Source organism: Pomacea canaliculata, linkage group LG5 (assembly GCF_003073045.1).
Source record: "Pomacea canaliculata isolate SZHN2017 linkage group LG5, ASM307304v1, whole genome shotgun sequence".
NCBI lineage: Eukaryota > Metazoa > Mollusca > Gastropoda > Architaenioglossa > Ampullariidae > Pomacea > Pomacea canaliculata.
The window spans coordinates 18,836,420-18,854,680 of record NC_037594.1 but is presented as its reverse complement, the minus strand read 5'-3'; the positions used below and the strand labels follow the sequence as shown (position 1 = coordinate 18,854,680).

General features: G+C 40.7%; 1 protein-coding gene across 1 annotated transcript in view; it reads left to right on the top strand.

Annotated features, from left to right (window-relative positions):
- Positions 1-10,222: 10,222 nt before the first annotated feature.
- LOC112564979 (growth hormone secretagogue receptor type 1-like) overlaps positions 10,223-18,261 on the top strand; it is a 42,594-nt gene continuing 34,555 nt past the window's right edge. The window contains exon 1 of the mRNA XM_025240180.1: positions 10,223-11,174. Within this exon, the coding sequence (XP_025095965.1) occupies positions 10,697-11,174 (478 nt within the window). The 5' untranslated portion in view covers positions 10,223-10,696. The remainder of the gene's footprint in view (positions 11,175-18,261) is intronic.

Here is an 18,261-nt window from a genome sequence, read left to right as displayed (position 1 = left end):
CGGTGTATTGTGAAATGAAGCCGGCAGTAAACCCTGGCTTTTCTAAACCTGGATTGGACTGTGTTCTCTCTTGGTGCGTTCAATACAACTGCATGCAGCGCATTGTACAATGAAGTCAGGCAGCTGGGCAATCGCTATGAGTCACAACAGCTGAAGGAGAAAGAGAAGGAGAAATACAGAAGCAAAAAAAAAAAAACCTTCATGGCTTTTGTGCTCTTCGTGAATCTGTTATAACCGTACAAAAACTTCCAATCCCCGGATTGCCTTGGTATGTGTGGCCACTTCGCCAGCCGGGTTCTCGGAAGGGCATGGGGGCCAGAGTGGGGAAGTTCCGGGTTTCTTCCTGTCGCCATCGCTCGCTCTATCATCCAGTAGATAGCTCAGCGACAGCCTCAAACGACGACATTCTTCTGGACATCCGGGCTTTTCTTAAAAGTGTACACAGCAGTTAGCTAACTAGTGAGAAATGTTATCTTATCGGTTGGACGAGGAACAGTGGAAATTATTTCGGAAATTGTTTATGGTATTCCTTGCCCATTATATATGATTAAAAAGAGGTTAGGACACAGGAGCGGTTTCACATTAGTTGAAATCCTCGCATCTATGTAGTGCATATCTATGTACAATTTCGACGTTTGTATTGTTGACCTGTGTATGTCTGCTGATGTTTGTTGTCATCTATCACGAGAACGAAACAGGAAAGTCCAGAGTTGCAGAATTTGTATCTTGCACTAAACTTTACCCAGTCCTTACAAAACATGTTGCACCCTACCAGCCCTTTAAGAAAGAAAAGATTTGTCATTATAAAATAAGATTACGAGATTAAAACTTATTAAATATCTTCCTGAAAACCAGAAAAGCCAAGAGTGAACAGGATGCTTGACGAAAGCTAGGACACTGTACACTTGCACAAAGAATGCAGGTGCCATGTTCTTGAGCTCTCGCCATTCAGGTTTTGCCACCATCAGCCTGCTGCACATTCATCTCCAGCATGCAGCGTGCCAAACCTACAGGGACGCAACTCCTAACAGAATCTTATATCAGGAAGGAAAACTTCATTCGTCTTCCGTCAGAAGCAAAAAGTGTTTGTGGGTCTCAAGCGAGTAAAGTCGTGAGATATATGTTCTACAGTTTTCCCAACTGTAAATGCAAAATAGAGAAACTTCATCTTAGGTAGGATTAGGGATCTTCTGAATAAGAGAGAATAGGGTTAGGAAAGCAAATAAAGGGAGGTAATCCAAGACGCCAACTTTGGAAAAAGATTTAATGTAAAATGTAGTTTTGTTTGCTGAACAAGCGTGGGCTTTGAACTACGAGTGCTCTTCAGTCGGTGGAAACTTTATATTTTCAGATTTTTTTTCCGGAATTTCTGTTATTGTGTTTTGAAAGTGTCCCATATTTTTATGCTTTATTCCTTTTACTGATATACACCGCAAATATAATCTAGCTGGCTGGTGTACCAGATTTTACATCCCGCCGAGTGGCATTTTATACTTTTAAAAGGTTTGCAAAACATTCATTCCGACTTGGAAAAAGGGAAAGTTGGTCTGGTTTAAGGATTCCCTTCTAACTGCTATTGAATGTGTGGGATGCTTGGAGAAAGTTGAGTGTTTTGACAAACGGCGAAGACAGCCGTTGATCTTCGACGTCATCGTCTTTAAACCCGATTATCTAGTTAAGCTAGCATTAAACCCCAAGCGATAAGCGAAACAGTTGTAAACATCAACAGAAAAAAACATATAAATATATTTTTGTAATTCGCCTGAAGCCTAATGAATACTTCCAGGGGATTAGGGGGAATTTTTGCGATTACTCACTACTTTTACTAGTCCGACTTTTACAGACCGTTTGGCTATTTTTGGAATAAAAATGAAATTTATGTCATATTTTCAAAGCTTTTAGCATAAGGTCTGAAAAGTGATCCTTGCCAGCATTCAGGCAGCCAGAGTATCTGAAAACTACATGACTATCTGCCCTTACTCGAAGACAAGTGTCGATCAGAACACGAACTTGTATTACTGGACTGCTGGCAGACGATTTTTTTCCAGTTGAACTACTAAAACGAGGCAAGAGACTACAAAGCTTCCGGTTTAGCCACATTCATTGTTTAGGCTCGCCGAGACTAACAGCGGAAACTTCGAGAGGCTAAGCGTTGGTCTCGGCAGACAGATAGCAATCCACCTACACATATTTGCGCGGCCGAAATTCTGTATGTATGTAGTAGCACATTCACTAGATGTCTGTAAGACTGCAAGTCCAGGGTTGCCCTTTCCTCCTACCGATGACTGAAACGTTTATAACAGCGCTTGGACGTGTGCATGTTGTGTGACGGAATATCCAGGCCTGCTACACAGATTTCTATTACACGCCTGCCTGTGAAAATCAGTCGCATCTCAAGATCGATTTTTCTTGGTGTTCAGTAATGAAAACATATTTTCAGAAATGTCATGTCTACCCGGGAACGAGTGGCGACATCATTGGGTTTCCCGCCAGCAGAGATCACACGATGGGCAGGAGAGAAGGTGGAGAAAATGAATAATTATGTAACTGTCGGGAACTAAACAATGAGATAGGTTACCCGTCGGTTGGTATGCACACAGGTAGATGAAGATCAGAGCTCATATTTATAAAGCACTTTTGTCCAGCCTGTTACCCCCGCCCAAGCTGGGTAGATCGGCTAAACGCTGTATTCTTGGACTTAAGGTAGGTCTACCCTAATCGTTTTACCAGATGGTGTTTAATCGGAGATAGAGGGTAAATATGGCAGAGATTGTGACTGATTAAATTCAAGCAAAATTTTTTCACGAGCTAACCAATCAACTTGATATTCATAGAGTACAGCCCTGTTCGATAACTATCGTCTTAAATAAATTCATAAATTTAAAAACAAATGTTATTAAAAAAGAAAAGAAACATGTTTACTCCTTTTACTCGACATTGTGTCCTTTGGTTTGCTCTGGTCATTGCTTCAAAAAAAAAATTAATATTTCTGACATCTAATACTTCTTCAAGGAACATCTTTAGGGAATGAATAAATTTGACGTCTGTAACTTTTCTCTGACTTTTTAACATTCTCGATTTAGTTTCACACCTAGCCCTCTGACCGCAAAAGGCAATTGCACCTTTTATTAGCAATTCCAGTTATACGGTCGGTTATGTGGTTATGTAACTAGTAGCTTAAAGGCTTATCAATCGGAGTTAGTTTGTCTGCCTGGGTAACGTAGTTTCTTATCCATGGAAAATTTTACCCATGGGTAAATTGCCGATGTCGATGAATACTGACTCAATTAGGTAAGGTACTAAAAATTGAAACTCAGCAATGTTTTATGATACGAGTGTCAGTGAGGGAGGCTTTCGCAAGTTTCTTGGTGAAGATCCACAAGTCCGAGACACATCCAGAACATTGTTTGACCCTGCACGTGCTTTCTCTTTCCCAGGATGAACTCTACAAGATTAGAAGTTAAAGCTTCTTCCGGTTGGAGCGACTACGACAAACTCTAGCCGCCGGCATGAGCCAATCGTTCCTCCGTTCGTGCCGGACTTCTAACATTCTGATCACTTATTTGACGGTTTGAACAGGAACCGGAAATGAAGTTAACAGCGCCGAAACGTTATTAGCGGAACCGTTTGGAAGAGACTTCGAAAGGAGAGGGCCTGGAGAACCACCTGAGCACATTAACTCCAGAATTCAGAGGATGCAGACATTGGTGAGAGCAAATGTGGGTATGTTAGGGAGGGCGACATTTGGTCAGTGAAATGAAGACGCCACTGTTGTCTCCATTCAAAAAAAATTGTAAAAAATTTTTTTATTGCTACAACTGAGAACTTTTTCCATGTTTAAATTTCCCACTGGGACTAGTAAATTTGGTCATTGTCATTGTCCATTCAACAAAAACATGATTTTCCTTAAATTTGTGCACAAAATTATTCCATGTTTACTTTTTTTCTGGTTGGGTGGGGATAGTTGAAGAAGTAAAGGTAGGTAAAGGCAGTCCATGATCTTTTGTTAAGGTTGTGGAGGTGTGAGAGACCTTTCATTCTTCTCGGGCCCAGCTTTACGTGAGAGCGGTGCCTATCTCCTCTCCCTCCTTACCTCCCCAAACCCTCAGGTACCCTTTCCCGCCAGCTGGGTGGAATTGAGGAAAGAATGGATGTGTACAGGTGGATTGCTGTCTGTCTGCCAAGACTAACGCTTAGCCTCTTGCGCTGTTAGTCTTGGCGAGCCTATACAAAGAATGTGACTAAACCGGAAACTTTGTAGTATAATCCTCATTTTGGTAGTTTACTGAAAAAAAATCGCCTGCCAGCAGCAGTCCAGCAATACAAGTTTGTGGTATTGAGCCAGCGAGCCTCTCAGCTTGGACGCCAGCTCTTTAACCACTTGGCTATCCGCCCCAGCCATAAAAAACACCAGACTAATCAAGCTTAGCAACGTGCTTTTAAACCTTGGTCTCAGAAAGAGAATTGGTTGTATTAATCGGATACATCAAAAGTTATATGAATGGTTTCTGGCCTGTCATGGTACACAGATGAGATGAGATCTGGCGAGGACAAGCTTAAGTCTCACCATGGCGATGTCCATATAGTCGGAAACAAACAGCTGGAGTCACATGCTGCACGGTAGGACCGAGGTGTTCCTCTTGTCCCTAAACAGATGTTTCCCCGCTGAAGGAGCAGATGTCTGTTCCAGACATAACAAGGTGGCATTAGACCCAGTTGTTGTGGCAGACGCTTCCGATGTATTCCTGACGCTGGATCATCGATTCCTCTTTACTTTGTCTTGGACAAGGAAGACAGTCAAACTAAGCAAATCCCTCACTATCACGACTTGAAAGAGGACACTTGTAGTGACTCAGACAGCTTGTCAGCAAAGTGCCTTTCGTTGCGATGCCAGATTCAAAGGCTAAACACGGCAAGAGGATCTTCCCTATCAACGAAATGCGACGCTTTCTAGCAGGATTGTAGCGGCCAGACGTTTCCTAGCGACCACCACTCCAACCCATTAGACCCCAGAGACCGTTGTCTGTTGTTGAGGAAGGAGGTGAGAGAAACCTTACTGTATCACTAAAAGAGTTAAATGTTTTGATCAGTAGGTCTGATTGCCTGATCAAATCTGCGATTTGTAAATGTCACACAATTGTCACCAGCCATTAAAAGTTGGCGCGTTCAAAAGAATAACAGGCACTTCAGTCAAGAGACTTTGTCCTTACATTCCATCCATCACGAAATGCTTAACAGGTTAAGACGCCTTCATAAAAGAATGTTAAAGGCGGTGTGTACTTTGACCTTACTGTCAGAGAAAACTTTCTAAATCTTCATAATTGTGGGTAGTTAAAGGGGAGGCAGAGAGGCAAGGAACACGAGAAGGTCAGGAGGTTGAGGGAAGATAGACAAGGAGTGTATGTGTCTTCCTCTCGCGCCATTCTTCAAGAAAACTGCAGAATCCAAAAGAAACAATATGACGGTTGAAAGGAACTAGATCACGATTGAAGGGAACTAGTTTCTATTGAAAGAAATAGGTCACAGATGTTAGGATGTATGTACTAATAATATCCGCGAGTCCCATTACCAGGCCATACATATGGAACAGAACTGAGAAGGCAAGGGTGTAAAATATACATGTAGTACATCTCTCATCCAAAAAAAAAACAAAAACAAAAAAAAAACACACACACACACACATACCCATGGACTACACTGCAGAATATATGGAGATACCCCAAGAATTATTTCAGAAAAAAGTCTTTGACGTCCTTTTGAAACTTTGAAATTGCTGAAGGCCTAGAACTGAGAATAGCAATTCCAAAGTTTGTGTTCAGAATAAAAGAAAGATCGCTCACACAAAACTTTTGGTGCAAACTTTCTTTTGGCCGATTATGTAAGATAGTGTGGTCTGTTTTGATGGAGAGTGGACAGTGAGCACATTAACCCAAATTTCAACCTCTGGCATAAACGGGTTAAGTATGAAGGAGCATTAGCCACAGACAAAGCTGGGATGCAAGACAGCCAGTAAGTGAAGAACTATTCTATTGGAAAATGGTACTGAAGATGATTTGAAAGAAACGCAAAAGTAAAGCTTCCATTTTCTCGTCATTCAATTTCAGTTTCTACTAGACATCCAAGACTTATATGATACACCATTTAAGCATTTTGATTGTGTTGTTAATAGTGTTGGAACTGTGGCATCAAGAATACAGTAGCATCAACAAATGACTGGTTTGAAACGGCATGACTGTTAATAGAGAGGTTTGGGGTACATGATGAAATGGACTGGTCCAAGAACAGATCCCTGTGGAACTCAAGACGGAAAAACAGATGGATCACATGAAACGGTATTGAAAACAACTGAGTGCATCCAGTTAGGTGGTTTCCAAACCAGCGTAGAGCGGTTCCGGAGATGTCGGGGTATGCGAGGGGATCAGAATTTTGCTGTGATGAACGTGTCAAATTCCAATCTCTAATCAAGTAGAGGGACAAGGACCATAATATCCACGATCAAGAGCCAAGGAGATATCATTTGCAACTTGTAGCAGCGCAGTCTCCGTGCTATGTGATGGACGGTATTGAGAAAAAAAGAAGTAATTGTTCTTAAATGCAAGGAGCTGTGTAAGGACAAACTAAGATTTTGGAAAGGAAACAAAATACAGGAGTTCTTGGGCTTTTGATCTCGTCATATCCTTAAGGAATGGTCTCCCCACTGCAGACAGCAAGCAAACAATAATAGCAGAGACAGTCGGTAGTCGGTAGCTGTACAACAGGAGTGCGCTCCCCTGCGAGTTCCCGCGGCCGAAGCTTCCGGTGTTTGGTGCTGAATCATTTCTGGGACACCGCGGGGTGAGGCGAAGAGCGGAAACCAGAAGCCGTTAATCCCGCCTGCCTCACATGTCCAGGTCAGTGTGAGTGGTGCTGTGGTTCTCGTGACAGCGAGCAAGAAGACCATCGGGATCAGCGGAAACGGAACTCCTTGGGGTCGCCGAGAATGAAGGAGAAATCGAGAGAAAGAGCGATTGAGACAAGGCGCGGTAACATGGCGATGTTCGGTCGGTTTATCAACGGAAGGACAACTATATACAGAGAGAGAGAGAAACGTTTGCATTCGAAAAAAGAACTTCCCAGCTGTACGTACTGACCGAAACCTAATCACGTGACTCTTCACCAAGCCCCTTCTTTATAGGAACAAACTGTAGATCATTTCTCTCAACATTTTTGCTCTAGTCAGGTAAACTGTGAAATGTCAAGGTGGTTCCCTCTATTGGCTGCCGATGTATCTCACATCTTATAAGCTCATACATTTGGCAGTTTTCCTATTTTGTTCCAGACTCCACTTCACCAGACCAGCACCATCAATAATCCTGTGTAGGACCAGCCTCATGATTTATGACTTTAACACGAGACGACCAGTGCTTGTCAACACTAGGTTAGCCATGATCAGCGGCGAATGTGAGTCTGTGCATGATCATGCGTGTCTGGGTGGGTGCACTGGCTCGCACGTATGTGGGTGCGGGGCGCTGGTATGATAGAGAGAGATTCCGAAAGACGAGTGAGGCAAACAGATGATGAAAGTGTCCGACACAATGTGGTCTGTCATTTTTTATCCCTAAAAAATTTCAATAGATGGCGAAAATATGGCCCCGCAGGAAAAAAAAAAGAAAAAAGAACATTCCCATACAAACCTATCTTCTTGTGATTGTGAATGTATGAGCGGCTGCGATTCTTTCTCTGTCGATACAGCATGTGAGGTTTATTAGCATGGCTGCAAGTTTAAAATCATGACCGTGTTCGTCTCATTCTATCAGTGCAACTCTGACAGATGGCCTGTGCATCTTATCTTGATGCAGGCTGATGCCGCAGGCTAGAACCCGGATGTAACTCTGGTGCTGGCCGCCGAAGGTCCTTGCGGTCTTGTGACACGTAAGCTACTTCCAGTTGTTAGACATATGTTGTCGGCAGAGGGTTCTCAGAACTCCTAATTTACATCAGTATGGTCCACTTTGGTAAATTCGAAAGGTTATGTCCTACTGCTTGTATGCTACTATTTGCGGCCTGTATATTGTCTTTGACATGTCCTTATTCTGCTTGAAGTACACAGCCCACTAAATGCACTTGCAAGTTTGTAATTTTCTCACCCGATGACATCCCTGCCTTCAAGAGCCTCAGATGGGACTGTAAAAATCCACACAAAGCTGAGCGGACAACACGGAGCATCCAGCATCCTTTCCATCACAAGACGATAACATCCTTATTCTCTCATTTTATATCTTTGTTTAGAACTCTTTTGAAACATTAAGTTCGCTTTCCAAGAGATTTCTCGATGTAAGCGCTTTTCAATAATATATTGTGAGTTTTGTGCGGCGTCAGGCAGTGCGATGGTTTTCTGTCTCTTGCGTGTCCTTATCGTCTCATTTGTCTTCCATTCCTTCTTTTTGCCTGGTGTAACTCATCTAGTCCGCTCTCGCTCTTCGTTTGTTTCCGGGGAGATGTGGAACAGTTTGTGTTAAATCTTTTTCACTGCCAGGCCAGTCAGTAGAACTTGAGCATTGTTTCCGTCGGGAGCCACTCGAGTTCCCTTCAGGTGCGGCCTCGGTCTAGACCGGATGTGCCCATGCCTAACGTTCTGCTCTGTGTTTGAAGCCAATCAATTACCTCAGATACGTGTACATTGAATTCGATATCTCTTTTCTTCATACCCTTCCTTCATTTTACCATCCTGTCTCTTCCCCCTTCTCTCTCCTGACTTGTTACAAACCTAGATGATTCTGCTATTAAATCTTTTCTTTTGTTCAGCAATCTTTTCTTGTTTAACTTTTTCTCCTTTTTGTTATTGTTGTTGTTGTTGTTTTGTTTTTGCACCACAAATCACGTGAACAAACGTTTTTGCTGTTAGCTCTTGGAATGTCGCCCCTGTTGACATCACAAGAAGAGATTCCTACATATGTTTGTGTTATCTTTAGAGTGATGTGATGATTTATACCAACCACCAGCAAGTAAAGATACTAAAGTACTCTTGTGTTAACTGATTTTAGCAAATATTTCATATATTTCACCTCTTCAGTCATGGTTGAAGGCTGCACTTTTGAGCTTCTTATCATAATTTCAGTAAATTAGGAAACAGTTTCTGAGCGATGTTCCTGTATACATCATGGGAATATGGCGTCGATGAATGGGTGCCAGTCACATGTTCATGAGACAGTTCAGAGACTGTTTGCATCACTTCTTTATCCTTTGTTCTGGTGTGGTTTTCAATACTTGAGAACTTTTACAAGTATTTCATAATTCTCCTTCAATACATCCTGTGGTTTTAAAGTTAAAACTTATGAAGTGCTGACCACATCAGCTTCTTCTCTTGTTTTAATCATACATATTTCTTTGTTATTTCTTTCCATTATAGTTTTAAGGCATAATTTAATTTATATGCGATTAAGCCGACTTTAATATCCTGAACACCTGGCGTAAACAAGATCACAAAGAAAAGTAAAGGTGAGCACATAAACTACATTCTTAGGGAAGTGAGGTAGTATACCTCTCACTTTTCTCACAGACAATTTTTCTGTTAGGGCGATGTCTGTCTTTTTTTTTTCCTTGCTGCCTTACCTTTCACAACCATCGGTCTTCATCAGGGTCAACTGGGTGCACGTGCGTTGTGCCATTATCAGTGTGTGGTTCAGACAACATGGACTCAAACCCAAGTGGATGCCATAGGTAATAAGTGCTTTCAATTTATCTGTCTTCCAAGTCTTTGGCGGCAAGTCAATGATGTAAAAGGAACAATCTCATATAAATTTATGTCAAACTCTTTGCAGGCCTTATTGCCGTGCACATCGATTCTCCAGGTCAACCAGAAGGCTCCATGTCATCTTTGGGATCAGCCAGGTCGACCTCGCACTTCAATCTTGCTCGCTGACGTCACCACTGTTTACACCTGTTGCAGGAGAGGCTGGAATTATTATCGTGGAAGGCAGTAATCATCTGCAGATTTTATTACAAAATCGCAGGAAACGATTGCCATGACCGACGCATTCTACAACATAATATTGTCACGCCTTCTCAGACATGTTAATCCATCAAAGCAGTAAAATCACACATGGTGTTGAAGAAAGAAGAGGGACTTAAAACATTTTTATGCTTTAATGAATCTTACGAACCAAGTATCAAAGCATCAAGACACTAACATAGAACAGCGCGAGGAAAGTTCGAAAAAGTTGGCGGAAACTGAAGGGGGAGGGGAGAGAAAGGAAGGAAGGAAGGAGTGAAAGGTTCTTTTTAAAGTAAACCATCTCAGATGGTAGTAGGGTGGAGAGAGGGAGTAACTGTTTCGAAACAAAAGTGTCCCACGCAGTGGGTCCCCGGGTTGCGTGGTGTCGCCACCACCGCAGATCGTTACGCCAGACTCGCGGCTTCTCGCTCGTTCGCGCGCAGATGAACTCCCACCGGCTCAGCCGTCAGCTGCGGTCTGGGATCCATCTCCTGCGCTCTGTCAGACCTCTCCCCGAGAACCCCACAGAGTAGATATCTTTCTATGAGGGAGGGGGTTGATGGAGGGCGTGCACTTGTTTGTTTCTCCGCGCATTAGGCAGTCGTCTCTATCTCATTGTTGCTGCTTAATTGTTTTTTACCTCCGCCTCAGAGTAGAAGCTCTTGCGCGTCGGCCCTGCTGGACATCCAACCAAACCAATCAGAGCGGGTGTTAGAAAGTGAAATGGATGTGAAGTCACCTCTGGGCGATGTTTCCACGAGAGGGGTTGACAGCTTAGGGCAAACCGTCGGCACAGACAGTGCCAGCACCTTGTCGTTGCTGCTTGTGACGACAGTCTCATCGAGCTCGGGGTGGCTGGACGGCGGTGGACTCCAGGATTCGGTCCCATATAACGGTTCTGTCTACAACATGCCTTCAGATGAGTTTGACGCCGACACCAACGTTACTGGGCCCATCTTCATGACGCCGACTTACATGTTGGTGTGGGTTACCATAGCCAACGTCTTGGTTTTTGTCACGGGTGTCATCGGCAACACGTTGGTCATCCTGGTAGTCACGTGTGTTCACGACATGAAGACCGCCACTAACCTGTGTCTGATGAACCTCAGCATCGCCGACCTCCTCGTCCTTCTTATCTGTCAGCCGTCTGCGCTTCTTGAATTCTACGCCGAAGAAAAGTGGATGCTGGGGTCTTTTATGTGTATGTACAGTAACCTTTTTTTTTTATTCATGTTACATTCTTCCGTAGTTTGTTTTATTCTAATTTTTTGTTGTTTTCTTCGTAATTTTTTTTTCAGATCCAATTATAGCAGAAAAAGATTTTAATATACTTCAAAAATACACAGTATTTTCAGTTCACCACATACTGTCGTATCTTTTCTTGTATGCTAATGCAGCCATCTGCTCTTTTACGTTTAGCATACAACATACTGGCCCATCCCTCGTTCAATTCATTTTTTATTGCTCTTTTGTTCGTTGTTTTATTCCTGTTTCCTTTCTCTTTACTATTGTTCTTTGTGTGTTTCATCTTGCTGTCGTTGTATCTGTACTTTGTTTCTTTTTTTTTTTCTTCATTCTTTTTTTATCCTTTACCCTTTCTCCTCCGTTCTTTTTGCTAAGACTTCATGCTTATTCTTTTTTTTTATTCCGTTTTGCCTCTTCGATTTCGTACACAACAATTTTGACTTATAAAATGCTTTTCTCTATTGCTGGTCAAATGAATCTGTTTACTATGATACCAGAGTGCCGACAGAAGCAGACATTTAGCGCTCGTAGAAAATCCCGATGTTGTTATTAACTAAACCTCACACGGTGATGCGACTTTTAAATCCTTTAAGAAGATCAGAATACCTCCATGATTGCTTAAAGAAGGGTGACGAATATTTTATTTTATCGAACGTGACTATATCACTTCTCTACGTTCTCGTGACTTGTGAATATTCTCGGGATTTACGTCTCTTTGCACAAAGAATGGATATTTTGTTGGCTACAAACATAATAGGAGAGTTTTTACTATTATTATTTATTTCATGAGTGAATGAGTGGGAGAGTGCAGGTTTATAACTTATTAAGACAAACTTTTATTCAGTAATACGTTTACCAAAACTTCTGAATAGAAATACCGCTTCCAACCGTATTCAACCATACATTCACAATTATTCGTTTACAAGAACTATATGTATAATTATATATATGCGCATAGCCCTTTTTATCCATTTGTTCTTCCATTACCATTGCACTCCTGTATGTACAGTACGTACAGCTGAAATAAGAGGATAGAGAAAAGAAGTGAGGCTAAATTATTAGGAGAAATATTAAGTGAGAAAAAAGAAATCAACCAAAAATGTAGCTGATCCTAATGTAAATAATACCACAACAAGATCGTATCATAAGGTTTCTGCAGAAGGTCGCATCCATCCAATTTATTACTTGTTGCACTACCTCTTGAGGGTATCGATATTTCACGATTTAAACAAAAACGCGAATAGAGGGTTTAAAATTTCTCCACTTGCATTAGTATAGTTAGCGTTTTGCAAGTAAAGTTATGAATTCTAACACGTTAGCAGTATATGTCTCATGTTGCACACACGATGAAACCGATTTTCTGAGAAAATTTACTCTCTTGACCAAGACTATTTTCAGATCTTGTTAAAGTTCACTAACATAATGTGAAACTGCTGCAACAGATGACTTATACTGCGACACATAAATTTCTGAAGAGTTAATAATCGTGGAGGATGATGTTCTATAAATAAATCTTATTTTTGACCATTTTAAATGGCAATCCGCTGTTGTTTTAAAGCACTTAGCGAGTCTCCATAGTAAATTTCTGAAATTTTTTTAATTTCACCTAGGAACTTCATGCAGAAAATTTAATCAACCCATTGCTAACTGAACAGATTTATTCTACCTTTTGTTTTCAGTAGTTGTCGTTGTGGCTTTGTAGCTTAAGTTTTAAACTATTTAACTGCTTTGACAATTCCTTCAAATGGTAAACAGTACATTTGCGGAAATTCTTTGTATGTTAGAAAGTTGCCATCAATCATTAAGCAGATGTAAAGTTTTTTAAAGACATTGTTTCTTAAAAAGTTTCTCAAAATAAATAGTGTGATTTTCTATGGTAATGTTTGTATTATAAAAGAGGTATTCATCCTTAAATTCACCAAATGTTGGACATAAATTTCAATACAATCTTTGAAAATGTTTTAATGTATTTAACAAAAATGATTGGATTCTGTTCATTAACTACATAAACAATGTAATTGCTTTCTTTCATAGTACAAGAGTAGAATAAAATCTTTTGACAGTTAAGTGTTTTTAGCATTCTCCTTAGCTGGATGAGTTTCATTGAAGAGAAGTAATATATTTTCACTATTGCTAGGCCATCCTAAGCCAGTTTTAAAACCAGCTAATTTTTTCAAAATGTAATTATGCCAAAAGGTTGAAGTTACTGTTTCTCCCATTGAATGCAATAGTTTTCTTATTTTTCAATAATTTACAACCAAATTTCAAATTTCAATGCAATCTAAATCTGTAGAGAAAGGAACGCCTACTATTTACCCATTCCTGAGTATCTGCAAAAAGTTTAAACCAACAAGTATTTTTGTGGAGAATTTTTCTTGCTAACCAGTCATATAATTTGAGTTTTTTTTTCCCTGATAATCTTTTAGACCTAATACTCTCACAAAATCAAAAAGAATTTTGACAACTTCCATCAAGACATAAGGCCCTTTTAACTGCAAAATGGGACAACAGGAATTCCTTGCCTTGCATTTTCACACATTTCAGTTTCTTAGTTTTGAACACACTAGGTAAAATTTTGTATGTGACCACAAAAGGTGAGGTGATAGTACAGGGCCTTGCCTTACTCCTCTAAAAGTATAAAATCGTGATGAGCACCGACCATTCATAAAAATACATAATGATATATCAGAAGACATGTATCCATTTCCTTATATCAGAACCAAAGTTTGAAAAGTTCAGCACCTTACTGAAAATCTTTCACGAACTACTGTCAAACGCTTTTTCAAATTCAACAACCAGGTATTTAGTATAAGAAAATTCTTCTTGCCAGCTGGGAAGCAATTGTAACCCCAGCATGATTATACAAAATGCATCAGTTCCAATGCATTGCTTGCGGATAATATACTTAAATATTTATATATACTTACCAGAGATGAGGAATTTAATGTCAATAAGATTAAAGGATGAAACTCAATGAAAAGGATGACAATGCAATGCTATGCTATTACTAATGGTATACTGTGTGGATGTTGGGTTTTTCCAATATCCAAGACCATCTGCTGTCATAGTGTAACATCTGTTGGGATGCTGGCCAGATTGTTTGATGTGCAAGTCAGACCAGTTGTATATTACCCATCATACAGATGTCAGTTTGGAAATTGAAGGATTGCATATATGCAAAGATTTCTGGGTGTGTGTTAAAATACTTCTATCAGAATATATATGGTTATTTTTAAAAATATTCACGCCATATATGCAAGCTGTGCTAGATACTGGACAAAAAACTATGACGGGAGCCTGTAAAATGTTAGAACGACTGGGAAGTACTAGGAAGCAAATAGAGTATCTAAAGCTAGGCTTATTCTCGTTAGTTATGGCTTTGGAAATATTTGGCAAAATCGAGAAATAAAGGAGTCAGTTATTAAACGTTTTAAACAAAGGATTACAGAATGTCGCTGGAAAGAAATGGAGCTTTCATCACCAGCAGTAACACATTTAGTTTAAGTCATTGAAGTCTGTGCCACATAGGGAAATGTACTTCGATTTGGATGCTAATAGATTGATTGCAAATAAACTGTTGCGAATTTGCAATGAAATCTTAGACATTCAGTCGCATGCCTTTAAGATATTAGTCTTTAATGTAAGCAAGACACATGTTCTAAGCAAGTAAGCTTCATTAAAGTTAATAAAGATGAAAAGGGCACTACAAGTGTATTAACAGACAACGAAACTATACACAGGATCAAAGATCCGTCTGTCTTGGGTAGATTCGACCTCACGGCATTTGGTCGACTTGGTCTTGCATAGGTCGGTTTGGTCTAGGTAGGGGTCAATATGACATTTTGTGAAGTTCGATTTGGCTAGGTCGAAGTGACCGGTGCATTGGATCCGTTATTGTGAGGTCAGAAAGTTTAATAAGTCCAGACCTTCTTTTCATTTTCCGTTCGAACAATCCTATGTGACAGGCTTGCTGGTAAAGGATGGTAGATGAGGTTCTGAACGATGAGCACATGCCGTGCAGACTATCCTGGCTTTTGTCATCAGCTTGTATGTGTCCTGGAACACATCGTCCTGAGCAGAAACAAGCTATAATTCTGCGAGGCTGATGTTCCTGGCTTATGCCCAGTTGATGAACAGGATTCAGGGCTTTCTCTTACATGTTACAAACGCATTTTGTCATGTAATAACAACACTGCCTTGCTGCTCTTCTTTTCAGTTCTTGACAGAGTATATTCTTTAATTGTTGTTTACTGACAGCTTTGATGTCAGTTCGCAAACTTCTTTGTTTTGGGTTTAGGTTCAATTTTCAGTCTGTCTATTTGCTGGTGAACAATGTAAGTAGATGTTTCATTCTCTCACTTACTACAGTATTGTATCTAGTTTTGTCATACACATAAACACACATAAACACACACACACACACATGTGCCTCATATTTAATTCACGTCAGGCGTTCATGAGAATTATAACAGACTTTCAGTATAAAGAATCGGAGATTTAACCCCTTGAGCCCTAGTCAAGGGCAGATTATCTGTTTATCTCCCCTCCGGATACATAATTACTAAAACAAGATTATTCATTGCCAGCCCCAAAGGTACACGATAAAATGTGAAAATTGTCTAGTACCAATGCACGTTTCCTGAATACCAAACGAACAGCCGAGAGATTGTTAATTAGCGTATCCAATTTATCTCCAGTGATTCAGTATGGCAATAATTTGCTAGCTGGAGGCTTTGAAATAATTGTTCTTGTTTTTCACGAAACACTTCTGAGAATATCAGGATCGAGAAACTTGCAGTTCTTGGTGCTGACAAACTATCTTTCTCCTGTCACTGCAGTCCAAAGAAATACGATTCTTCAACTTACTGGCGTTGAGCATCTTGAACAGGAGAAATATCCAAGAGAAGCAGATTAATGTGATAAAATAAGGTCAAATTGAATGGATATAATGCTTCAAAACACGTTAATGGCTGAGCTCAAGGAGGAGAGAGCTGATTGTAAAGAATGGCTGTTGAGAGCGGTGGATGAAATGCGTCAGACAAGCGAATGAACTATCAGAACAGAGAATAAAATAAATCAAACACGTGAGTGAGCTTGGAGAGCAGAAGGCTTCGGGAACAACAGATTTACAGAGCAGAGGAGGAGGTAATGGGTGGTGGGGACAAAAGCAATGAAAAATATTCCTGGCCAAACCTGTTGTCTGCATGCCAACTGATCTGATACCAATAAAATATATTCTTGGCTAAATTGCACACATTGCATGCAGGTTGAGGGTCATGATCACTCATTCCCTCTCTCTTTCTCTCTCTCTCATACACACAATTCAAGTTGAATTCACTTTGTCACAAACAACTACAAGCCCCAAACGTATTCACTACAGATGACAAATGAGTCCTTTGTCCATTTCACACATCCAGCTAATGAAAGTCAACAATTTCCTGACTAATGACTCCTAACACAGCTATAAATAACTCACTAATCCTCCATTGTGGAAAGGCTATCACGCTTTCCCACTGGTTTTGCATTATTCCATGCCATGTAACGGTGGAGGAGAAGCCATCAATTAAGAGAGTCCCAGGGATCGTGTGGATCGGAGCAGCACTTTCTCTTTCTTCGTCTACTTCCTTTGAATCTTCTTTGCCTGCTTCTTTCTTCTTGTCGTCATTCTTTTCTTCTTTTTTGTCTTCCTTTTTTTTCCTTTTTCTTCTGGCCAGCTGCCCAGTTGCTTGCATTTGAGTGATTCAAGCGATTTTTATGGCTGCTGATGACGAGAAGGGGGCCAAAGCCTGTCACACTTCCTGTCTTGCCACATGATGGGGAAGAAGGTTTGAGTGGGGGGTGGATGGATGAGGAGAGTCGGCCGTTGTCATTTCAGGTACAGCACTTGTTTCCTGCAGACGGACGTGTTTCACAGCAGCTATTTTGCTCATGCACCCACTCCTTCACTTCCCTCCTTTTATATCATTTTTTTCTTGCTTCTTTGATGTTCGATGCTCCTGCTCCAAGACTGCTGCTACAACAGTCGTAACAAAACTTCTTTTGGCTAATGGCGATTTTGTCTGGTAAAGGTGGTCTGGGACACTGTACTGTGTACTGTAGATGAGCATTGAACTGGGGACTGCAGCTGACAGTACTGTGTACAATACCTTAACATTGCACCTTGTACAACTCATGAGATATTCAAACATCGTCACTGTCATCATTAAGTCACGTGACGATTTTTTCGTGAACTGAACGACAACTGCCCTGACGATACCTCTGCCCCTTTAACACCTTCTCCCAACCACCAACTCTCCCTCAATTCCTTCTTCGACCCTGAATGAAAAGTCAACACACAGTTTCAAATGCCGCCAAAGTCACACGACACATTCTTTTCAGAAACCGGAAGAAGCAGGAACGTGTAAATTAAAAAAAATAAAACACCAACAATTGCAGAGTTTTCTGCGGAGTAAAAAACAAAAAATTAAGAAGTCGGAGTTGGAGAAAGAAAGGAAGCGACTTCTCACGATGAGCACGCCATAAAACATCACCTGACACATCCGCTAGCCAATGACAAACGTGGAAAAGTCGTGCTACTGGACGTTAGTTCATCTCGTCCTTAATGAGTGGCGCTGAGCAGACGTGCTTCGTGCACTGCTGTGTCCTCCCAGTCTCTGCAGGGTGGTGGTGGTGGTGGTGGTGGTGGTGGTGCTCGCCCCTGAGTCTTCGTGACATGCATAATTGCTGATCACATCAGGCTTCTGTTGAACCTAAAGCTGTCAGAAATTTGATGCCCTACTGCTCCTCACAGCTTTCAAAACACGTTTTTTTTTTAAATTTTAATATCAACGTTATGGGGGAAATATTAATGTGGAGTTATTCAGCCATAAAACTAGAAGTTGTTGCCTATTTAATGCCTCAATGCTGCGGTAACATGTAAAATTATTATCAGGCCTGTTCCTGTTGATAAGAAGTTATATATTGTCGTTGGTAGTTATATTTTAAATAATTATTAAATCACAAACATAGTAAACATGATTATTTGAGGGATAGAAACAGGAGAG